Here is a 21390-nt window from a genome sequence, read left to right on the forward strand (position 1 = left end):
AAATATGGGCTATAACAGTTGTATTGATGTATAGCAACTTGAAATGCTCCCACAAATGGCACTACAGCATGTAAAAAAAATAATATAAGCTCTGGTGGACTTGGTTCTATAGTAGGTCTTAAAGGGTTAAATAAATATCGTCAAATAATCGTGATCTCAATTTCAGTGAAAATAATCGTGATTATCATTTTTGCCATAATCGAGTAGCCCTAGACAGTGCAGTTAAAAAATAATCTTGGGTGTTTTGCTGCAAAGCTAAATGCAGCAGCCTTGGCTCGACTCCAACCCCCTCTGGTGGACAAACTATGCAACTGTCATAAAATCGCTGAAGGGTGTTTCTCCCACGTCTTCACTTCTCTTCTTTATTTTTTTTTAATCAGCATTATATATGCGAATATCAGTATATTGGCATATAACCAATATTTGCCAATATATCAGTCAGGCTCAGTCAGGAGCTACAAGTAACTAGCTTGCTTAGCATAAGCGCTGAGATAACTTGTTCAGAGACAAGAATTGAGATTTCCACACTGGCGCTCCATTCTACATTACTTAACCATACATTACCAGATTCAGAAGAACTACATTACTCTTACACTGATGAACTCAGTTGATTGCAAATAGCTCATATATCCAATTGCCAAGCTCTAATCTGGGGCAATATTAGTTTAGTTTAGCTCCTTAAAGAAGCAAGTCCCCTATGCAAAAAATAGGAAAAGAGAGCCAACATTCATAAAGTATTCATAAATACCACATCTAGACATTTGCCAGTGAAATCCCCCAAAACAGAACAGACCCTCTACCGTTCTTGTGCATGAATGCATAAAAATGATTGGCTCTAATTGGCTCTTTGGGGGACGTGATGGAGCAACCACCATAAAGGAAAAATTGCACTTGTATCTGATCATGGTGCTAAATGAAGTAAATTACTGACTGATGGCCTTCTGGGTGAATTCATGTTTGTGCTAGTTTTTTAAAGACAATCAGTAACTGCAGACGCATTCCATATAAAGTTTATTGGACTTAACGAGGCACTAGAAGTAAAGGATTTATTCTCTGGAGACAAGTTTCATGGCAATCTACTCATGGGATTTTTCAGTTTGGGCACAAGTGCTCCCCAATGGCTGCTGTGGGCATCTCATTAGATTTTCACAAATAGCTGGCTCTTCAACAGAGACACAGGTTGGTGATATGACTGACATTTGATATGACTGTGTCCAAAGTTCTTTTACAGATGGTCAGCAGAATGAAATTGCTTGCTGGTATAATGGAGTCAGGATCATTCTGGAAAGCTACAACATGTTCCTGCACTTGTCTGATGTACCTAATCTAGGTGATGGTGACAGGAAATAGAGACAAACAGACATGAAAAAAGAACAAGATCTAAGGAGCTTAGGCTTTATCAAAAGCCACCAAAGACAGGCAGAGAAAGTGAGAAACCAGACCAGTCAAAGATTACACAGAAATTCAGCTGGGATCAAATTATTCAAAGGAAGCACAAGAAAACATGAAAGAGTTCAGAGTTTAGGAAATTGAGATTCTGCTCCCAAAATAAGCTAAAGCCTCCAGTGCATATCATTATACAGCTTGTGGGCTGTCTCTTCCCTCATTATTTATTCAGTTCTTCTGCCCTGATGGCTTGATGCTTGTGAAGATAACAATGAATGCAGCAAACAGTTTCTCCAACTTTCACTGCAGCAGTTTGTTACATAAAATCTGTAAAGGAAATCACAAAACATGAAAGCCTTGATGTTTTTGTCTTCAGTCAGTCCACTAAAAATACAACAGTTTTTATTTTATCTGTATTTTAACCTATACTGCTTATGCTGCAGGAACACGGTTCTTTGTAAGACAAAGATATTGTTAATAGACAAGTATGAGCCTGTATTGGCCAATCACAGAGTGGTATTAGCAGCTACTGTGGATAATACATGTTGACATGATAAACTGGATAAACTCACAGTTCACAAATGGTGAGATCATCCAGTAGACTGACTTAGACTATTGTTTAAAACACTCTCAGCACTGTATGTAATAGAGTATGCATCAAAGCTGGGCAGATTATGTTTATAATCAAGCTTTGTCTAGTTTGTGAACTGTTCAATGATCCAGTGACAACGACGTTTCTGTTTAAAAGAAAGAAGAGCTCTAGCTTCCCTACTAAACATCCGTTGGTGCCACAGACATCAAATTTAGGTGAGTTCACAAATTTGCGAGTAAAGGACAAACTAAACTGAACTCAATTTTATTTACATAGCGCCAAATCACAACAGCAGTCATGTCAAGCCGCTTTCTATTGTAAGGTAAATGTCCTACAATAACAAAGAGGAAACCCCAACAATCACATGACCTCCCTATGAGCAAGCACTTGGTGACAGTAGGAATGAAAAACTCCCTTTTAACAGGACGAAACCTGTAGCAAAACCAGCTGGAGGCTCAGGAAGGGGCAGCCATCTGCTGCGACCGATTGGAGGCGAGGGGAAAGAGAGAGGATAAAAGATGCACTGTCGAAGAGAGCAAGATATTAACAATAATTAATAATGTTAAAAAGGAACGTTGTGCTCACCTTATGCCAAACAAACGTCTTACTTGAAGTGAACATGAAAAAAGCTGTGATTGAGAGGTTTGGTGCTACAAAGTATTTGAACAATTTGATATATGTTTGCAACAACTTAACATATATATTATATGTTAGGTTGTGGCCTCAAAGATATCTATGTTAATACAAAATCTCCCACTGAACATCATTGGCTCTGCCAATGTGCGATACAGTAACTGGAGAATTATGCTAGATTGCTTTTAGTTTGATCGCATTCACTGGCTTGTGGGTGCCGTCAGAGGTACAAATGAGTGGGAACAATAAGTAATGTCAATCTGGCACCTTCAGTTATTAAGTTATTAAATCTGATTGGCAGTTTTATACATCATTTTACAACTTCTCTTGTGCTGCAGGCTGATTCTACCAGCTGATGCCAAGCATACATTCAAATCAGAAAGCAGTGGCACCACAACGTCTTGCCTGCACACACTCACATGCTTTATCCTCTTTACATCAATCCTGAGTACGTGGATCCAGATGTCAATAAAGCTACGTTCAGAACCTAGCTTGTTACACTTTTTCAATGGGCAGGTTATTTCAAACAGCTGAACAAATATCGCCATACACATAATATTACATTCACATGATTATTACATTTTCAAAGGTAAATAGTATTGCTTAGCAAGTGACATGATACTGGAAATTTAAAGTTTTATCTAATATTAATGAATTGTTGTTTAAATAATAACAAACATAATATTTGTGTGTTATTCCAAGGCTACAATGGACAAAGGAGTGCATTTGCAATAAGGTGGTTAAGTTTAAGGCGTGGAATATCTTACAACTACTGGTTGCGGTGTCCATCATCAGTGTCAGGTTAGCTCAGAATTTATAGATTTCAATTTAAGCTGATAACACTTTGTAGTGTAATGTGCAAATTCCACCTTTATACTAACTTTATACTGGCTAGGGTCTGGAAAGCAGTCGTGATAGCTCATGTAAGATCTGCTCATATATCCACAAAGAGCAGTAAGCCTCAGAGTCCCAGTATCACTGGTCAGGTGATCACAGCCTGTCCACAAAGAAGAAACATCTACTAGAGCTCATTATACCGTGGAGCAGCCGTGGTGGGTCATCTAGTCATTGGAAGGTTGCTATTTTAATCCCTAGCTCCGGTCTACATGTTTACATGTGAATTATCCTTGGGAAAGATGTTGAACCCTAAGTTTCCACCCATGTGAGTGTGTGAGTGAATGTTAGACAAACACAGAATAAAGTGCTTTGTGATTGGGTGAATGAGGCTAAAAACAAGGTGCCTTTTACTTCAATTAAACACTCGAATGTGCTTTCTATGTATCAGTCCATAATACACATAAATGTGGGACTGCCTTTTGAAAATGCACAGCTTTTAATTCAATTAGATTTGCATAACAGGTTTACATGCAACTTAAAACAAGGTATATATTAATTGCAAGTAGGGCAGGGCAATATGGCCAAAAATATTTATCACGATATACATATGAAAATTTGCAACAACGATATCACTGACGATATAACTGATGCAAGACAAAATACTTTACAACTCCACAACTTTATTAGTGCAAAAAAACCCATCAATGTATTTTCACTTAAAGCAGCTGTTTTTTATGTGCATCAAAGCTAAAAATTTAACAGTGCAAATGCAAATTCCTTGCTGACAGTTTAACCAAAAGGCATTTCCAGTGGAAATTGGTCGACATATCCTCAGCATAACCATGTATAATATCCACAAAACTTAAGAGGTTATACGCACACAATAAGGCAGTATTATGTTGAAGCACAGTACGTATCACTCTGCGAGGCTCCTGACTACGATAACTGTAATGCTCCGAAAATCCATCAAGCGGTGCGGCTTCGTAGTATCGTACTAAAAAATTTTTTGACAGATTTTTGAGCGTCGTGTACCACATAAAATCGATTCGAGGTCAGTAAGCACAGCCAGAATTCCTACATAAGGCACACCGGATTATAAGGGGCACTGTCAATTTTTCAGAAAATCAAAGGATTGATTTTAAGTGTGCCGTATTTCCTGCTTGCATGGTCTACCAAAAATTGTGCTTTGTTGTGTATCTGACGGACGAAAGCCAAACCAGTTCCACACCACTGAAGTTGCACCATTTTTACAAACCAATTCTGGTTCATCCTCTTCATTCAACGATCCGCTTTCGCCCTTCTCATTCTCCGTCGCCGCCGTGCTTTTTCCACCATGTGCATATGAAAACAAAGGCACTACGCATGCGCATTTTACCCATATTCTATCGCAATATTTCATTTTCTTATCATTGCCCAACATTATATCGAACGGTATGATATGGCCCAGCCCTAATTGCAAGCAAGTCCTATAAATCCATATAAATACAAGTTAAATATCACTGTCACAGACAAAGGTTAAAAGAGCTCAGCTTTGGGAAGGAAAGAGATGGTGACTAAGATGAGGTGAGATGAGATAAGGAAGGAAGGAAATAATTTATTGCTTGACTGACTGATGAGAACACTGAACCACATTCATGTCAGGAGGAGTGTTGGTTCACCTGAGTTGATGAGTTCAATTCAAACTGGAAATTAGCCATGCTTTAGCTGTGTCTCCAAATATGGAAATCATAAATTTGCTACATTAAAGGTATCAAGACATCCCAAGTAAGCAGTAGGAAGCTGTTAAAGGAGCAAGAGTAATGTGTAACTAACTGATGGAGGTACGTTTGCATCAACCTGAGCTTAATCCTTAACTGCTTTGTGCATATTTGAACCACGGCACATCTGAGACAGGAGAGGAATGATGAGAGGGAGAGTAATACGGTAGTAAAACAAAAAGAAGATCAGGGTCTTGGGGAGCTGAATTGGGGGAATGGAAGATTGAGACCTTCAGGTTTTATATGTAGCACTTTGGAAGAAGATGAGAGAAGTGAAATGAATGTGCAGGCGCGCACACCCACACAAACGCACACGCGACTCCAAATCACATTTAGAAGTAGGGCAGCCTATCCTGCCAGCTCGAAAGCCTGCAGCACTTTCCTCAATCATTATCCAACAAACGATACTAAAGTACGATAGGCCCAGTTTTATCTGCCTACTCATGCTAAGGAAGAATGCCCCCAGGCAGAGAAGCACAACTTCCAAAGATGGCACGTATATTTTAAGTAATATGACAAACGGACACGTGGTCAAATAGACTTTTTTGTTGCGATTATGAAAAAAAGACTTTTAACCTTGTGTGTCTTTAAAAACTGCCGGCACATTATAGAAAACAGAGTGCTAATCTGAATACAGGGAGTGCAGAATTATTAGGCAAATGAGTATTTTGTCCACATCATCCTCTTCATGCATGTTGTCTTACTCCAAGCTATATAGGCTCGAAAGCCTACTACCAATTAAGCATATTAGGTGATGTGCATCTCTGTAATGAGAAGGTAGTGTGGTCTAATGACATCAACACCCTATATCAGGTGCATAATTATTAGGCAACGTCCTTTCCTTTGGCAAAATGGGTCAAAAGAAGGACTTGACAGGCTCAGAAAAGTCAAAAACAGTGAGATATCTTGCAGAGGGATGCAGCAGTCTCAAAATTGCAAAGCTTCTGAAGCGTGATCATCGAACAATCAAGCGTTTCATTCAAAATAGTCAACAGGGTCGCAAGAAGCGTGTGGAAAAACCAAGGCGCAAAATAACTGCCCATGAACTGAGAAAAGTCAAGCGTGCAGCTGCCAAGATGCCACTTGCCACCAGTTTGGCCATATTTCAGAGCTGCAACATCACTGGAGTGCCCAAAAGCACAAGGTGTGCAATACTCAGAGACATGGCCAAGGTAAGAAAGGCTGAAAGACGACCACCACTGAACAAGACACACAAGCTGAAACGTCAAGACTGGGCCAAGAAATATCTCAAGACTGGTTTTTCTAAGGTTTTATGGACTGATGAAATGAGAGTGAGTCTTGATGGGCCAGACGGATGGGCCCGTGGCTGGATTGGTAAAGGGCAGAGAGCTCCAGTCCGACTCAGACGCCAGCAAGGTGGAGGTGGAGTACTGGTTTGGGCTGGTATCATCAAAGATGAGCTTGTGGGGCCTTTTCGGGTTGAGGATGGAGTCAAGCTCAACTCCCAGTCCTACTGCCAGTTTCTGGAAGACACCTTTTTCAAGCAGTGGTACAGGAAGAAGTCTGCATCCTTCAAGAAAAACATGATTTTCATGCAGGACAATGCTCCATCACACACGTCCAAGTACTCCACAGCGTGGCTGGCAAGAAAGGGTATAAAAGAAGAAAAACTAATGACATGGCCACCTTGTTCACCTGATCTGAACCCCATTGAGAACCTGTGGTCCATCATCAAATGTGAGATTTACAAGGAGGGGAAAAAAATATTTGTGAATGTGGAGATGTTATATTGGTTTCACTGGTAAAAATAAATAATTGAAATGGGTATATATTTGTTTTTTGTTAAGTTGCCTAATAATTATGCACAGTAATAGTCACCTGCACACACAGATATCCCCCTAAAATAGCTAAAACTAAAAACAAACTAAAAACTACTTCCACAAACATTCAGCTTTGATATTAATGAGTTTTTTGGGTTCATTGAGAACATGGTTGTTGTTCAATAATAAAATTATTCCTCAAAAATACAACTTGCCTAATAATTCTGCACTCCCTGTATAGAAAACAGCACATTCACAGTTTGTTCTACAATGTTTCTGACTCATCTTTAAAAACATTCATTACACACTTCTCAGTCTTAACTGTACTCTCCTCCACATCGAAGATGAAAAACAGGTTTGTGGGATGCTTATTAGTTTGTTAAATAAGACTGAAATAACACATTTACATGAATATTTAAACTCTTGGCAATGCCACAAGTTAGACTGGCACATCCTGCTTCTCTCAATGCTCCTTTAAATCATTTGACAACTTAACTGTAGTTGAGTTTTGCCTTATTTAAACTTTTGTGGACATAATTGGAAAATACGCCATAAAATTGAATTCCTACAGCACTGAATTAGCATATTGTTCCTGCTAAAAACTGTTGTTTGCCTAGTGAAGACTGGGATGGAAATCCAATTGAGATACTTTGGCATGACCTTAAGCAGGCCATTCATCCTTAAAAATACTCAAATGTGGCTGAATTAAAGCAATTCTGTGAAAAAGAGTGGGCCAAACTTTCTCTACAGAGTTGTGAAAGACTCATTGCCAGTCATCCCAAAGACTTGATTGCAGTCCTTGCTGCCAAGGGTGAGACAACCAATTGTTAGGTTTTGGGGACAATTACTTTACCATACAGGGCCAGGTAGGTTTGAATAGCCTTTTTGCCTTAATAAATCTAATATTAAAATACGTTTGATGATCTAAATGTAAGTGTGACACAGGGGCACAGCACTGTACAAAGTATTTAAACTGAGCTCAACCTTAAACAGCAACAGCAGTCACCACATGTCACTGAACCATGCTACTGCAGGTAACCATTTTTTCATTATGAAAAAAATACAATTTTAAAAAGTCAGTGAAGAACAAGACAAATGTTACGAACCTGTACCTGTCAGATGGTGTTCATCCCCGTTTCTCCTTGGAGAGTTGCACATACGCAGACTGGCTGTTCTGTCTATCTTAGCACAATGAGTGTTTTAGCAGGGGGGGTAATTTGGTCATTTGTACTGTCCTATCCACCTAGAACTGGTGTCTTTTCTGGCAGGAACCTGGCATATGTGTTCCAACAATACACAGAAGCATATCCACTTGCTGGTTCGTTGACTTTAGTTGTGTTTGTACTCGAGATTAGCTACGGCAGGCTTTGTGGCAGCATTAACAGTGGAAATAGGCAGGCTACAGGACCGCTCAGGTTCTGGCTATACACTTTCAGAGACCATACCACCGTAATGTAAATCATTTTATATCTAAAAACACACTCCAAATGAGTTTAACTGGTTAATATAATAAAACCTGAACTGTGTGCTGAGGTACAGAGTCTAATGGACATTGAATGCCTATGGAAAACTGTGCTTTCAGGCTGTGCAGCAGGATTGAGTTCATGGTTTTAGAAATGTCTTTTCCGTTGCTTCGGGTGAGTGTAGGGACATCAGAGTATATAAGACTTGACTAATTGTGGCGCTGAAAGAAAGCATAGCCTTAGGGATGATGATGAAAGGAGAAGCTTGTGTGTCTGTGCATGTGAAGCTGGTACTGGAGACAGGGACCACTTACTAGCCGTCTGTCCAACCATGTGAAGAAAGACTTGCTGTCCCTTTAGGATATTTATCTACCCCACACACCAGGAATATACACCACACTATCAGACAAAATCAAATATTACATAATAGCTAGTGCTCACTTGTGTTGCATATTTTGAATGTGGAATAAAGTTTCCGTGAATTAATTTCCAGTGAACGTTACAGTGAAGCTGCTCTCATGAGCACTTCAAACTGTTGAATTTTTACTACAAAATCAACCGAATTCCACTGAATTATACAATCGGTGGATTTTGTGAGGAGACAAAGCAAATCTGGATGAATGCTTCACATCAGGGTCAGCTTTGGTTCATTCTGAATGATGGTTACATATGACGAGGATCAAAGGTACAAATAACCTTCAGAATAAAAAGGTTTGATTGTGACAATTTAGAAACAAATTAGTCTCTCTCCTCTGCTCCACATTCTGCCTTGTTTCTCAGCATCCTAAAATTCTGCTATTAGTTTTTGCAAACTGCAGTACTGAATACAACTTTTACAAAGGATAAAGACAACTTGTCACATCAAAATAACCAGATGCTGCAGAAAAGAATAGCATTCATCCTGTCAGTTTGAGTATATTTAAAAATTTTGTTGGAATGTGTTCATTTGATTGATTTAAAATATATTTAGTAGCACGTGTAATACTAAGAACTGTGGCATTACAAAGGTATCGGTACTAGACTAATTGCACAGTGACTCAAGCTTGGCAACATCAACTTTACAAAATATAGATTTTCTATAGCTAAAATTCTTCTGTGCCACTTTTTAGTGTTACCAGGCTCAAACGCAGCAGGTCACAAATTGTAACTTTTTTACTGTTAATCAAGAAGACGGTACCACTGTTCACCCCGGGTAAACAAAAGATGAGTGCACCCTTTCAAAGCTGAGATCACGTCTAATCCACTACACATATAGGTCACCGACTATGCTCTTGTACATCTGCCATTAAGCTAGCATGAATACAAAGTAAAAAAAAGACAATAACCTCTCATTATTGTCCATGCCTCTCTGGAAACAGAGTATCCCCCCCATTCACACGTGGTGACCAACCACCCCCACTTTGCTGTAGATCTACAACTGCCTGGAATTAAGCTGTGCTTTCATTTCTCCCCCGGCTTTCTGGGACATGCAGGGTGTGTAACTGTTTTGCAAAACTGTAACTCAGGAACTGTTCATGTTGAGTCCTGACTGCAGTTCAGTCATACCTGGCCATGTTATGTGATTATCTGAAGTGTTTTAATCTAACTTTGAGTCTACAAGAGGCTTTGAGCGAAATGCCTCATTTATGAACGTCACACTCATTCACAAGTGCTATGACTAAGTGGTATGTTTAGGAGCCTTCAGGCACGGGAAAACAGTTGTTAGGGCTAGTTGCCAAAATTTGACCTTTAAGAATTAATGGACGATGGAAACAGACTGGAAGGAAATGAATACTAATATTTCAGTCATTCTCTAAATGATTTGTGCCACTGCCAAATAAGTTGACCAGTATCACAGTGATGCAGTATGTTGTATGACAACTGAGTGAATGAACAAGAAGAATTAAAGAAGATGGTTAAAAACAAACGCACATGCTTTCGACTGCAGATTCCTTCAATTTGTCTGGTGACTTGATGGTTTTTGACATAGACTGTATATAAAAGATAGCCAGATCTCCTGGTTCTGGTGTGTTGAAGTATCAGTGTCTTCAAAGGGCTCCAAAGAAATCATTTGAGCGAAGCTGATAGTTGACAAATACTAGCTAGCTTTTTCTTGCTATCATACAAAATATCACAAATTCTAGAACAAATGCTAATTCATCCTAGATAACTTTCGCCACCGTCCTTTTGTGCATTCAACTGCAGATCAGTTTATATTGCTTGTTATAATATTGTCTTGGAAATGTTTCAAAAAGGTACAATACACACACAAAAAAAACTTGTAGACTTCCAGTTAAATGGCTCAGACTTGTGCAGGTGTAGCATAGACAGATCTCAGTTAGTGCCCATGGACCTGCAGTATCTATGTTAAGCACATGCTTTTGTTATGAAGGTGTAAATGAGCTGAATGGAAGTCTGTAGGATTTGAGTCATATTTGAAACCAGCCTCACGTGGTGTTTAGAGGTACTGCGGTTTTTGGGGTGTCCTTTTGTTAAACCCTGAAGTTGCAGCTTGATAATTGTTGACAAAATCCTGGGCTGCTGGGAGAAACTGGAAGAAGTAATGACAGTACTACACACCAATATTTACTTATTCAACAATCAGCTACTGTCATGTCAAAAACCAAAACAAAACAGTTGTTCTACCTACAGTCGGAGTTATGTCTGACTATAAAATAGGCATGATAAACAAAACTCAACAAAGTAAAACTAACTCATGTAAAAAGTTCTGCTGTACCCCGTGACAGGTTCATCCCCCTCGACAGCCCAATATCTGCATCTGACACAATCATGACAGTTCTGCAAGCTCTCAGAAGACTAACAGAATCAGCGAAGCCAAACTAAAACAGCAGGAACGTGGAAAAAAAAAAGTATCCTTCCTTCTCGCATGGCAGACAGGGGCTCTTCTCATGAGATGATCCAGACAGACGCAGAGACAAATGCAGAAAGAAAGAAAGGATGTAAAAACCTGACTGTTGGCGGTCTGGGAAAGGAAGATGCATCCTGAAAGACACGTGCGGGAGGCTTAAAATCCCATTAGGGCCGATCAAAATTCAAAGAGAAGCATGCGTAGCCTGCCCTCAGCCTAAAATCTATTCCTGTCAGCACTGAGTAGATAGCCAGAGATGGGCTAAATCGAGGCAGTCTATTTTGGTAGGGGAAGAGTGAGGGTATGGAAAGAAAACAGCAGTGGAGAGGGGGGTGAGGCGGGTCGGGGGAAAATGAGAGAGAATAGCCTCAAACTTGTTTTTCTTTGTAGAGAGTCTGTGGCCTCCTGTAAATAGCACATGTTTGTCTCCCAAAGAAATTCCATTACATACACACGCCCTTTTTCTGAGGCAGTGAGCCGTGGAAGACCGCAAATCTTTCCGTGTGGATGCAGCAACACCAGCCTTTGTTATTCTGCCTCGTTAATCGATTGTGGAGGTTGTTAGAATACAAGAGGTCTCACTATTATAGAGCACTCAACCTCACACACACACAGACTCGCAAACTTTCTATGTCACTGGTCACACTGAATGAAGCAAATTCAGACAAAACCAACACAGTATGACCAGTCAGCCATAATGGGAGGACGTCTAACAAAAAAAGCGACTCTGAAAAGATCCACAGGATACAAAATTGTGTCTATTCACTTTCTCTCCGTGGGAATGGCAGGTGTGTGAAAAAACAAGAAAAAAAAAACACCCAAAAACTAGCACGACTCCTGCGTTCTGTCAAACCCAGATCCACTGTTTATACAAAGATGATGGTCTGTGCTGTCTGCCCTTCCTCTCTCCCTTCTCATGTTTGCGCCTGCTTTCTCACATCCACTGAGACCAAAGAGATTAGCCGAGGGATATGAAACGACTACGGCTCTGCCAGCTACCGCACAACCCTGCTAGATTCCAGGACTTCCTTCTCCCAAGTCTTTCTCCCGCTGCCATCAGTTTATTCCTCACTCTCTTTAATCATGCTTCGCACCGCAGAGTCTCTGCTCAGTGCCTCAGCCAAACGGTCGCGCATTAAATCAAAGACGAGCCTCTTTGCTTTTGTAAAAAAGGATGAAGTGAAAATAAGGAAGGCTACTCAAAATACATCTATACAACGCTAATTACATTTCACTTGGAAAACAGACCTAAAACATAAACTCCAGGAGTATTTGGCACATCTGTGTTGACTTTATTCTTTTAGGTTGCTGTTTAGTTTTTGCTGACAAAATCTACATAAAGGAAACAAGTTTGATTAAAAATGGTAGCTTTCTCTAGAAGGTCTGGTGAGTAGGCAACCATGTGTACGTCACACAACTCGGTTCCTCTACAACTGTTGTGGATGCTGGAATAGCTTAGAGCCCGACTGATATATCTTTAGGGCTGATATATTGGCCGATATTAGCTATTTGGCAATATATCAGTATTGGCATCTATAACAGCCGTTGCATGCAAATTTCTAAAGTTAAGAAGTGGTGATGTTGCATAGTTTCTCCACTGCTGGCAACATAGCAGCTGGGCAGTTTAAACAGATAATCCATGTCTTGTGACAATAAAGCAAGATTATTTTTAAACTGCATTCTTATATTGTCCTAAGTATTTCTTCTTCAGTCACCTTTCTCACTCACTGTGTGTTAATAGACCTTTCTGCACTGAATCATATTTGTTATTAATCTCTGGCTCTCTTCCACAGCATACCTTTTATCCTGGTTTCCTTCTCTCAGCCCAACGGGTCGCGGCAAATGGCCCCGCCCCTCCCTGAGCCTGGTTCTGCTTGAGGCTTCTTCCTGTTAAAAGGGAGTTTTTCCTTCCCACTGTCGCCAAGGTGCTTGCTCATAGAGGGTCATATGATTGTTGGGTTTTTCCATATGTATGATTACTACCTTACAATATAAAGCATGTTGAGGCAACTGTTGTTGTGATTTGGCGCTGTATAAATAAAACTGAATTGAATTGAATTAACAAGGCCTCAAAAATAACTACACATAACAAATTCTAGAGAAATGTTTATGCTTCACGAGTCTAAAAGAAAAAATATTGGCCCATATTTTGGAACAAATATGTGTATCAGTCTTAAGTGTGTTTTACGCCTGAATGGGGCTAGTGCAAAGGCAACCTCGTGGACAGCCTGTCTACCTGCAGAGAGTGTTTGTTGTCAGATGGAGGCGGCATCAAAACTATGTTTGACGATTGGTCTGTGGGTGATTCCGGCTTGTTCTATGGTTGTTCTGTCAACCATCTGCAGAGAAGAGCGAAGTTCTAAAAGAGCTGAAGTGGGACTGTTCTATAAAATGGATTTTTGATCTTTGATTACTTTTTTTTCTATGCAATGAATTGAAATAAGTGCAAAAGAATAATAATCAGGTAAATAGGGTGGTACAGTGGTAACGTGGTGAGCACTGTTGCCTCACACTATGAGGGTCCCATGTTCAGCTGGGCACTCTCTATGGGGAGTTTACATGCTTTCCCTGTGCCTGGGTACACTTCCATGCATGTTGATGCATGTAGTTGTGAACACATGAAAAAATCTATAAAAATGATACCAAATTGTTTGACAGCCACACTATCATATTTACAGTCATCAGGAGACTATTTGACACAAATCAGAGCTTTAATAATTTCCTATTACGTCATATTTTTTTTAAATACACTAATAGTTGCAGCTTTAGCAGCTTTCTTTGGCTCTGAAAGGAAGTGAATATACAGATATGCACAACCCCAACATGTATGCATCCGAATGAGAGCGCACTCTTAGACATGAACATGAATAATCACTAATGACAAATTGTGTATTTTTATATGGGAGCTTCATAAATACATAGTAAACAGATCTCACTGTGTTGCAAGTGTTGTACATTTTTGAAATGTACAAGATGATCTTTTTCTTGTAGCAACCAGCAGCATCTTCCTTCCTTGTCTGTACCTGCAGCCTGTGCTGTATCACCCTTATGATCATGTTTACTCTACACCTTTATTGATTTACAGGTTTGCTGGAATTGTGGTAAATTTAGAGGTGTGTTATCGTCACCCCCCAACAGCTTTCACAGGTTTATAGAGCAACCCTGCTTTTTTCCAGATGTAGGGTTGCATTATGTTTATACAAATGCGGTTGTACAAATGTTTATACAAATTTGAAGTTCACACTATTGCAGTGTTTTAAATTTACCCGAAAAGGGTAAAACATAGAACCCCCAAGAGATGCTTGCATGAGTGTCCTTAAATCTTGTGCATTTTTCAGGGGGGTAAATACACATTATGACTTTTTAGTAGCTCACACACACTCGGCTAAAGCTAAGAGCTTTGTCATGTTTGAACCAAGCACATCTAGTGAGTCACACTTAGATTACAGGACCAGCCTGGCTGTCTGATTTCGCTTTGTGTTAGCTTCCTGATGAAACCGCCGGCCTTCTGGGGCAAAGATGATAGTAACAATGATATGATTTTATAGCTAGGAGGGGGGTGGAGAGGGGGGGGGGGGGGGTCATCATCTTATACTATAAAGCTGATTTGAGGAAAAAAAAACAAAAACTATCCGCTCAACAGAATGCAAAAATCAAAAGCCACAGGCTGAGTTTGTTCAAAGGCAGTCACAACATGTATGTATACGCTTCCTCCCCATTTTTCAAAGAGGCAAAGAGACACAGCAAAGAGAGCCACACAATCCACCTCAGCCCTTTTACTTTTTCATCCTTGCATTGTTTTCCCACGTCAGAAGCCGTGACACGCTGTCCAGGCACCACATGCGTCACTGCCTCCTCGGAACAAATACCTTCTGACAACAGCATGCTCTTTTTTTTTCTACTGTGTGTGCGATTCTCCTATTATTGTAAAGGTAGTTTCTGTCCTCCATCAAGGCCCACTCACCGCTGGACTCACACACTGATGAGTGTGTGAGTCTGTGTGTGTGTGTCTTTGCTTCCAGGCTTAAACATAGGATGACACTGTCTTTGGCTCTTACCCTGATTCTCCTCATGGCTGCCACGATCTCCATCCGACTGTTGGGCCTGGGCACGTCAAGACTACCCACGTACTGCAATAAACACGCAAACACACATACACAAAGCATCAGCGTCAGGTATTGTCCCATGGAAAACAGCTGCACAATTAATATTCCTTAGCCACAAACTGAGATCAGTGTATCCAATCCCTCGTGCTTCTACTCCCAAAGCCATTCTGCCTTCACAAGATTAAATGTGCAATTTCTTTTTCCATTTTCATCCTTGGAAGATAAACAGCCTCCCGAAGACAAGTAGGGGGGGGGGGGGGGGGGGGGGGGGGGTGTTATCAAACGGCACCAAAATTAGGGATCACTTAGACTGTTCACTTCAATAAAAGAAAAAAGCCGTCTTCACCGAGCCTCCAACATGTGGTACTGCTCGCCCCAGATCAGCTAACACAGCCAATCACAGATTTTCTTTGCAAAGTGTCAAACAGGGTGTCTCTAAGACAAAATGTGTTTAATGTATGACAAAAAAAACCCAAACAAAGCAAAGCTATGCCTTTTTAATGAGCTCTTTGTGGCTTGCATATATTTGAATACGCGCCTGTGTAATTAAGGGGCTCTGGGGACAATGACGCCTTTGATGTCTCTATCATTTTACAGTAAACTGTCTGAGATCTTCAGCAACACTGGCCTTAATTTATTGCTTACTTGGTAAATAGGATTTTCCTTTTTTTAAATTTAATAACTCATTGTCTTGTGTACATTCTGCAGCTCATGGTGTTTGAATTTAGAAATGCATCATGCATATTTTTCTTTTTGTTTGTTTGTTTGGTTTTTGTTTGGGGGGGGGATTCATCTTTTATATTTTACTGTTTTTATCTGACTGAAAAGTGTTGTATATTCACAGTAAATATCAGGTTTGTGCTGAGGAGTTATGGGACACTCAGCGAAAGAAAGGAACAGTGACATCACCCTGCTGCTGAGCAGGCCCAGTGAGATACAAGATACAAGCACCCATGTGAATGAACTTTGGACCAGAAACACTCCCTTTTTTTTTTAACCCTTTCGGTTTGCTGATCAAACGGAACAACAAACAGACTCAGAATACAGTTAAAGACGCATGTGCCTATGACTCACACAGCGATTGGTCCATCAATATGACTTTGTGCAAAGTGCCAGATATTTGCTATTTTCAGCTTCTTTTCCTGTTTCACATAAACGGAAACCGAAACTTTTGAAGTCCTGCACTGTTAATCTGACAAAAACAGCGGGATCTAACATCACTTCCACATCTAAGAAAACAGATTTTGTTTTAATTATCTGTTCGCATCTATTGCAAACCATTACTGCTATTATTGGAAATAATCTTAAAAAAAAAAAAAAAAGCAACCAATGATGAAAGCAATCACGAGCTGCATCTCCACTATAAAAGCAATCATTAAAGCTGAATACTGTCTGGTTTCTTCGCGATCACCTTAATAATTCAGCAAGTTGGGAAAAGCTCCCAAATGCACTCAAAGCATCAAAAACGATCATCTATCTTTATCGGCTTTTAGACGATTGAGTCATCCCACATCTGCTCTGAGTCCCGTCTTTAACATTTTAGACTTTAGATGTATGCGTGCACTAATAAATGTGTGAGGTTGAGGACCTGCAGGCAAAGCTACCATGTGTTCAAACTTCAGCCCAGTGCACCTGCCGCTCCAGCAGCACACAGCAGGCTCATGTAACTCTGAAAACACTGCATATTAAGGAGGTTCGGGCTCTCTCCGGACTTCACCTTTGCTTGGAAATATATCCCGTGCTGGTAAGCTTCCTCGTTGTGGAGCGGCACCCTCGAGTCCGCCACATCATCCACCAGGTTGTACCTGTTCCTGGTGGGCATCGCGGCTTTCCTGACCTCCGCTCCCGGCACAGTAAACACGGTTCAACCGCTAAACAAACCGGGCTGGAAGCGCTACAGTCCCCATGTGTGCGCACGGCCCGGCTCCAAGAGCGAATTCCCGGCGGAAACGCGGTCCATCGTACCCGCTCCGAGCGTCAACAAGGTCCCGGGTCCTCAAGAAGGACAAAACTGCGCGCCTCTTTTTTTTCCTGATACAAAACACCGAAAAGACACTTGAGCGAATTCTTCTACACGCAGTAAGCCTCTGACATACAGGAAAACAACACGGATGTCTGTTTCCCACCGGGGAAATCCAACGCTGTTTCGCTCTGCAGGTGATGTTGCCTGCTGGCTGTGCTTTTTTCCCCCTTTTTTTGAATCCCGTCCTGTTGGTGGGAACGCCGCTCTCTCACTCTCTCTCTCTCTCTCTCCACAAAGCACAAAGCAGGTCCCTCACTGGAGTGAAGTCCCCAAGCATGACGCAACCCAGGAGCTGGGAGGAAGGCCGACGACTAAGTTGGTCCTCCCCTGGGGACATGAACCTTAGAAACCTTTGGAAACCGAAGGTGGGTCTGCTGTGGAAATAAAACTGTAATTAGCTGCTAATCACATCTGGATCACATTTACTCACATTTACATTTTGATCTTAAGTGGGTCGAACCAGCGAGACTGCACGTTCTGTCAGTGTGAAGAAGTTCAATTATGCGTTTAATGCCAGAGATATCTTAAGGGGGAAAAAGGTGAGATTTCATCTGTATTTCTCAGTTCTTCTACACCCACTTCTCAGCGGTCATTGAATTTGACTGATAATATTCGCAGCAGGTGTCTTCTACATGATAAAGAAATGCTAATGTAATAAATGAAAAAAATCTTCGCAGTCTTCGCGAGTCTTCGCAACTAAATTTCAAGGAACTTACTGTGGACTCTTTGTTAAAATAAACGAAATTTCTATTGTAAACATTTTAAAAACCCATGTCTATTTATTGCTTATTTACTCTGGTGTAGTATGGATGGCTTGGCTTGTAAAACTTACCTAAAAGTCCAAAACGTGTGCCCTCCTTCACACTTTCCAAAATCATCCAGTGGGGCAGATTTCAGTCTTTGCTGAGCAGATTTTGGTCCCTGGGCCTTATGTTTGACACACTTGATGTAGGCTATAGAATAGATCCACTTGCACAAAAGTTCTGTTAAATATCATGCATTGAATGAAACCCCACTTAAAAGTATGACTGATACAGTTTGGAAAACCATCAGACCACTCAAAACCCTCATGCCATATATCCGCTTATTTCTTATTTCATCATCCAGTGGCTCTGTTGGACCATGAGCCCTGGGCTGTTTTTCTCCACATTAAAGACACTTTTCAGGTCTGATCAGCTCATGCTGCTGATTAAATGGCTGGGATTCACACACATCAGCCCTTCGTTTTCATCAGCCCTTTGAGTTTTCTAACCAGAGCCTCTGTGAGTCTGTTATAAGACGAGCTCAGTGAGCCCCCTTTGCATGCCTGCATGATAGTTTTTGATGGTTGCACAGTGGCATGTCATTTTACACAATGTATGGCTTATTGCACCTACATTATAATCAGCCCAATCCTTTTTGGTCACATTATAGAACAGCAGTGTTATATTTGTTGCAAACTCTGATGCCCTCTTGGCCAGACGACTCTTTAAAAAAACATTTTTAATGTCAATGAATTGAATTGAGGTTTGCAAATGTGAAAAGGACTGATTACATTTGGAAACAGCATATTACATTAATATTAATAACGTGACATTATGAGTGGGAGCTGAGGCCCCCTAAAAGTTTGAACCTAGAATCGCCCCTGCCTCATATCATTCCTAATAAATAGATTTAACACGTTTCACACATTGTGAGCCATCAAGTCATTTACACCAGTTTAAATATACTCTGTCGTTTTTTGTTTTGTTTTGTTTATGACAAATACCGGAAATCAGTTTTTGGTTTCGTGATGTGAGAAACAGTGAATAGAGGGTTAATTGTCAGGGTGCTCTTATCAGCTACCGACAGCTGATAAGAGCGTCCTGAGAAATTAACGTTAAGCCCAGTGAGCAGTCTGTAAGAGGAACATCATGTTCAGTATTTAAAGCATCAATAATAAAGAGAGCCATCCTTTTGTAGTACTAGTAGTAGCCGCTAATCTATTACATAATTAATTACTGCGTTAAAAACGAAGTTAAATCCTCCAGACGTCAAATTAAATTATGTCCTATCGCCCTCTGCTGGCCGTTTACTATAAGTTACTGAATTTTAAAGGTAACTTTGCCTTTTTTCCAGCTGTTTTTCAAGAAAAAGTAAACTTCTTTTTCTTGAACTTGTCGCCTTGTTCTCCAGAGACAGCAGAGCTAGAGACCTATAGAGACTAATCCTTGTAAATCAAATGACTGAATGAATGAATATGCATGAATGTGAGAAAGTGGAAGCCAGGTGACACAACTAAATCCCACTAAATCGGCACTTAAAGGGCAAGAGCTTAAAAGTGAGAGAAGAAAGTCTTGTGACACACAACACTTTTTTTCTCACATAATGCCATTTTAATTAATTGGTGACAGATGGGTAGAATTAACCTTGATTCATCAAACAGGCATTAAGCATCTATTAAACCTCCATGTAAGGTCAGTGCTGATGGGGGGGGGGATCCAAGCAAAGAATCCATAGAGGTTGTGGTTAAGCTGGAAATTTTTTGGGGAAAAAACTACTTTGAAGAAATATCAAAGACAGTAAAATGCAATTTTTCCATTAATGATAAAAATACTGCATTCCTATTGGCCATTTAGAAGGTGAGTTTGGATCACACCTGATACAGACACAATGAACTGCATAACCTGCTAGCAGCTAAATCCTTTTGATTGTATTCACACTTTTCTCTGGTTCTTATAAGTTAAATTGGCAGTCACCGTGCTGTATGTGTTTTGGTTCTTTAGCCGTCAGAATTGTTGTCTGAAGACCAACAAGGATACCTAATGGATTTACTTTGCCAAACGGATCATCATGGCCTTGCCGTATTGGTCCATTTGATCGACCTTTGTTGTTATTATTTATTTTATTTTCAGTTGTTACAGATGGGACAGACATGACTGAGGGATAGGAAAGGGAGAAAGAAAGATGAAGGAAAAGAAAAACAGAAGGGAAGAGGGACAGTGAGAAAGGGCACTTAAAAAGAGACAGAAGAGAAAAAAAATCTCCTGGATCACCTGTTGAGAGAAAAAGAAGAGAAAAAAACAAAACAAAACAAAGCAACATACTAAACACAACACCATCACGTTAATGTAGCTAAGTGTAAACAGCAGTAAATACTAAATATTGAATGTTGTTGTGTAGCAAGCAGGACTGACAGCGCACAATGTGCTTGGAAATAGCAGCCAATAAAGGTGTAGTTTATGTCTATGAACAGTGAACACCCGTGTGCACACCTGTGTGGATCAGCGCGCTTGTATTCAAAAGGTTTCCCCATGTAATGGTCTGCTAGAGGATGTAGAGAGCCATAGCCCCGTCCCCCAGGGCATGAAGCAGGCATGGAGGAGATCCAGGCTCCAGACATCCAGAGGCCCCCTACGTCCTCCAGCACAGACCCTCCCCCAGGCCTGCTGCACGCAGCCACAAGGAGAACACCCTCTAAGAGCAACCAGAGCCACTAACCAGGTTATGACCACAACCCCTGGGTTAAGCCCTCCAGGGATAACGTCCCTAGGGGTTCTTCAGACGCCCTAAGCCGTCCCAACCTCCACATCAACCACAATGGCGAAGGCGGGACCAAACTACGACCCCCCACCCCCGCTAGGTGATGGAGTCGATCAAAGGAGCCCAGAGGGATTGATCTAATGTGGTGGTAGAGGCTGTCTCGAGACTAATGTGATCTATTAGATGGTTTCTATATTGGCTAGAATTAAGATTATTTTTATTTTTCCTGCTCATGAGGACCGTTTTCTTGGTGATGCATAGGGCAGTAAAAACCATGTGGACTGTATTAGTTTCTGTAGTGACATCATCCAATTTGCCCAACAAGCACACTAAAGGGAGGTTGGAATTTTACATTTGAGACAATTTGATAAGTCTTCACATATCTCGCGCCAAAACTTCTGCACTGGTGGACAGAACCAAAGAGCGTGGATGTAATTGTCTGGTGTATTGCCTTGACAGTGTG

General features: G+C 40.7%; 1 protein-coding gene across 1 annotated transcript in view; it reads right to left on the reverse strand.

Moving 5' to 3' along the window:
* LOC146629214 (carboxyl-terminal PDZ ligand of neuronal nitric oxide synthase protein) overlaps positions 1 to 17636 on the reverse strand; it is a 54622-nt gene extending 36986 nt beyond the window's left edge. Inside the window, exons 1-2 of the mRNA XM_085358427.1 lie at positions 17121 to 17636; positions 15356 to 15427 (exon numbers count right to left, since the gene is read on the reverse strand). Of these exons, the coding sequence (XP_085214553.1) occupies positions 15356 to 15427; positions 17121 to 17225 (177 nt within the window). The 5' untranslated portion in view covers positions 17226 to 17636. The remainder of the gene's footprint in view (positions 1 to 15355; positions 15428 to 17120) is intronic.
* Between the last annotated feature and the right edge of the window lie 3754 nt (positions 17637 to 21390).

This window comes from Diplotaxodon limnothrissa, linkage group LG7 (assembly GCF_057381915.1).
Source record: "Diplotaxodon limnothrissa isolate DT_005_m linkage group LG7, D_limnothrissa_male_GT1.1, whole genome shotgun sequence".
NCBI classification, from domain to species: Eukaryota; Metazoa; Chordata; class Actinopteri; order Cichliformes; family Cichlidae; genus Diplotaxodon; species Diplotaxodon limnothrissa.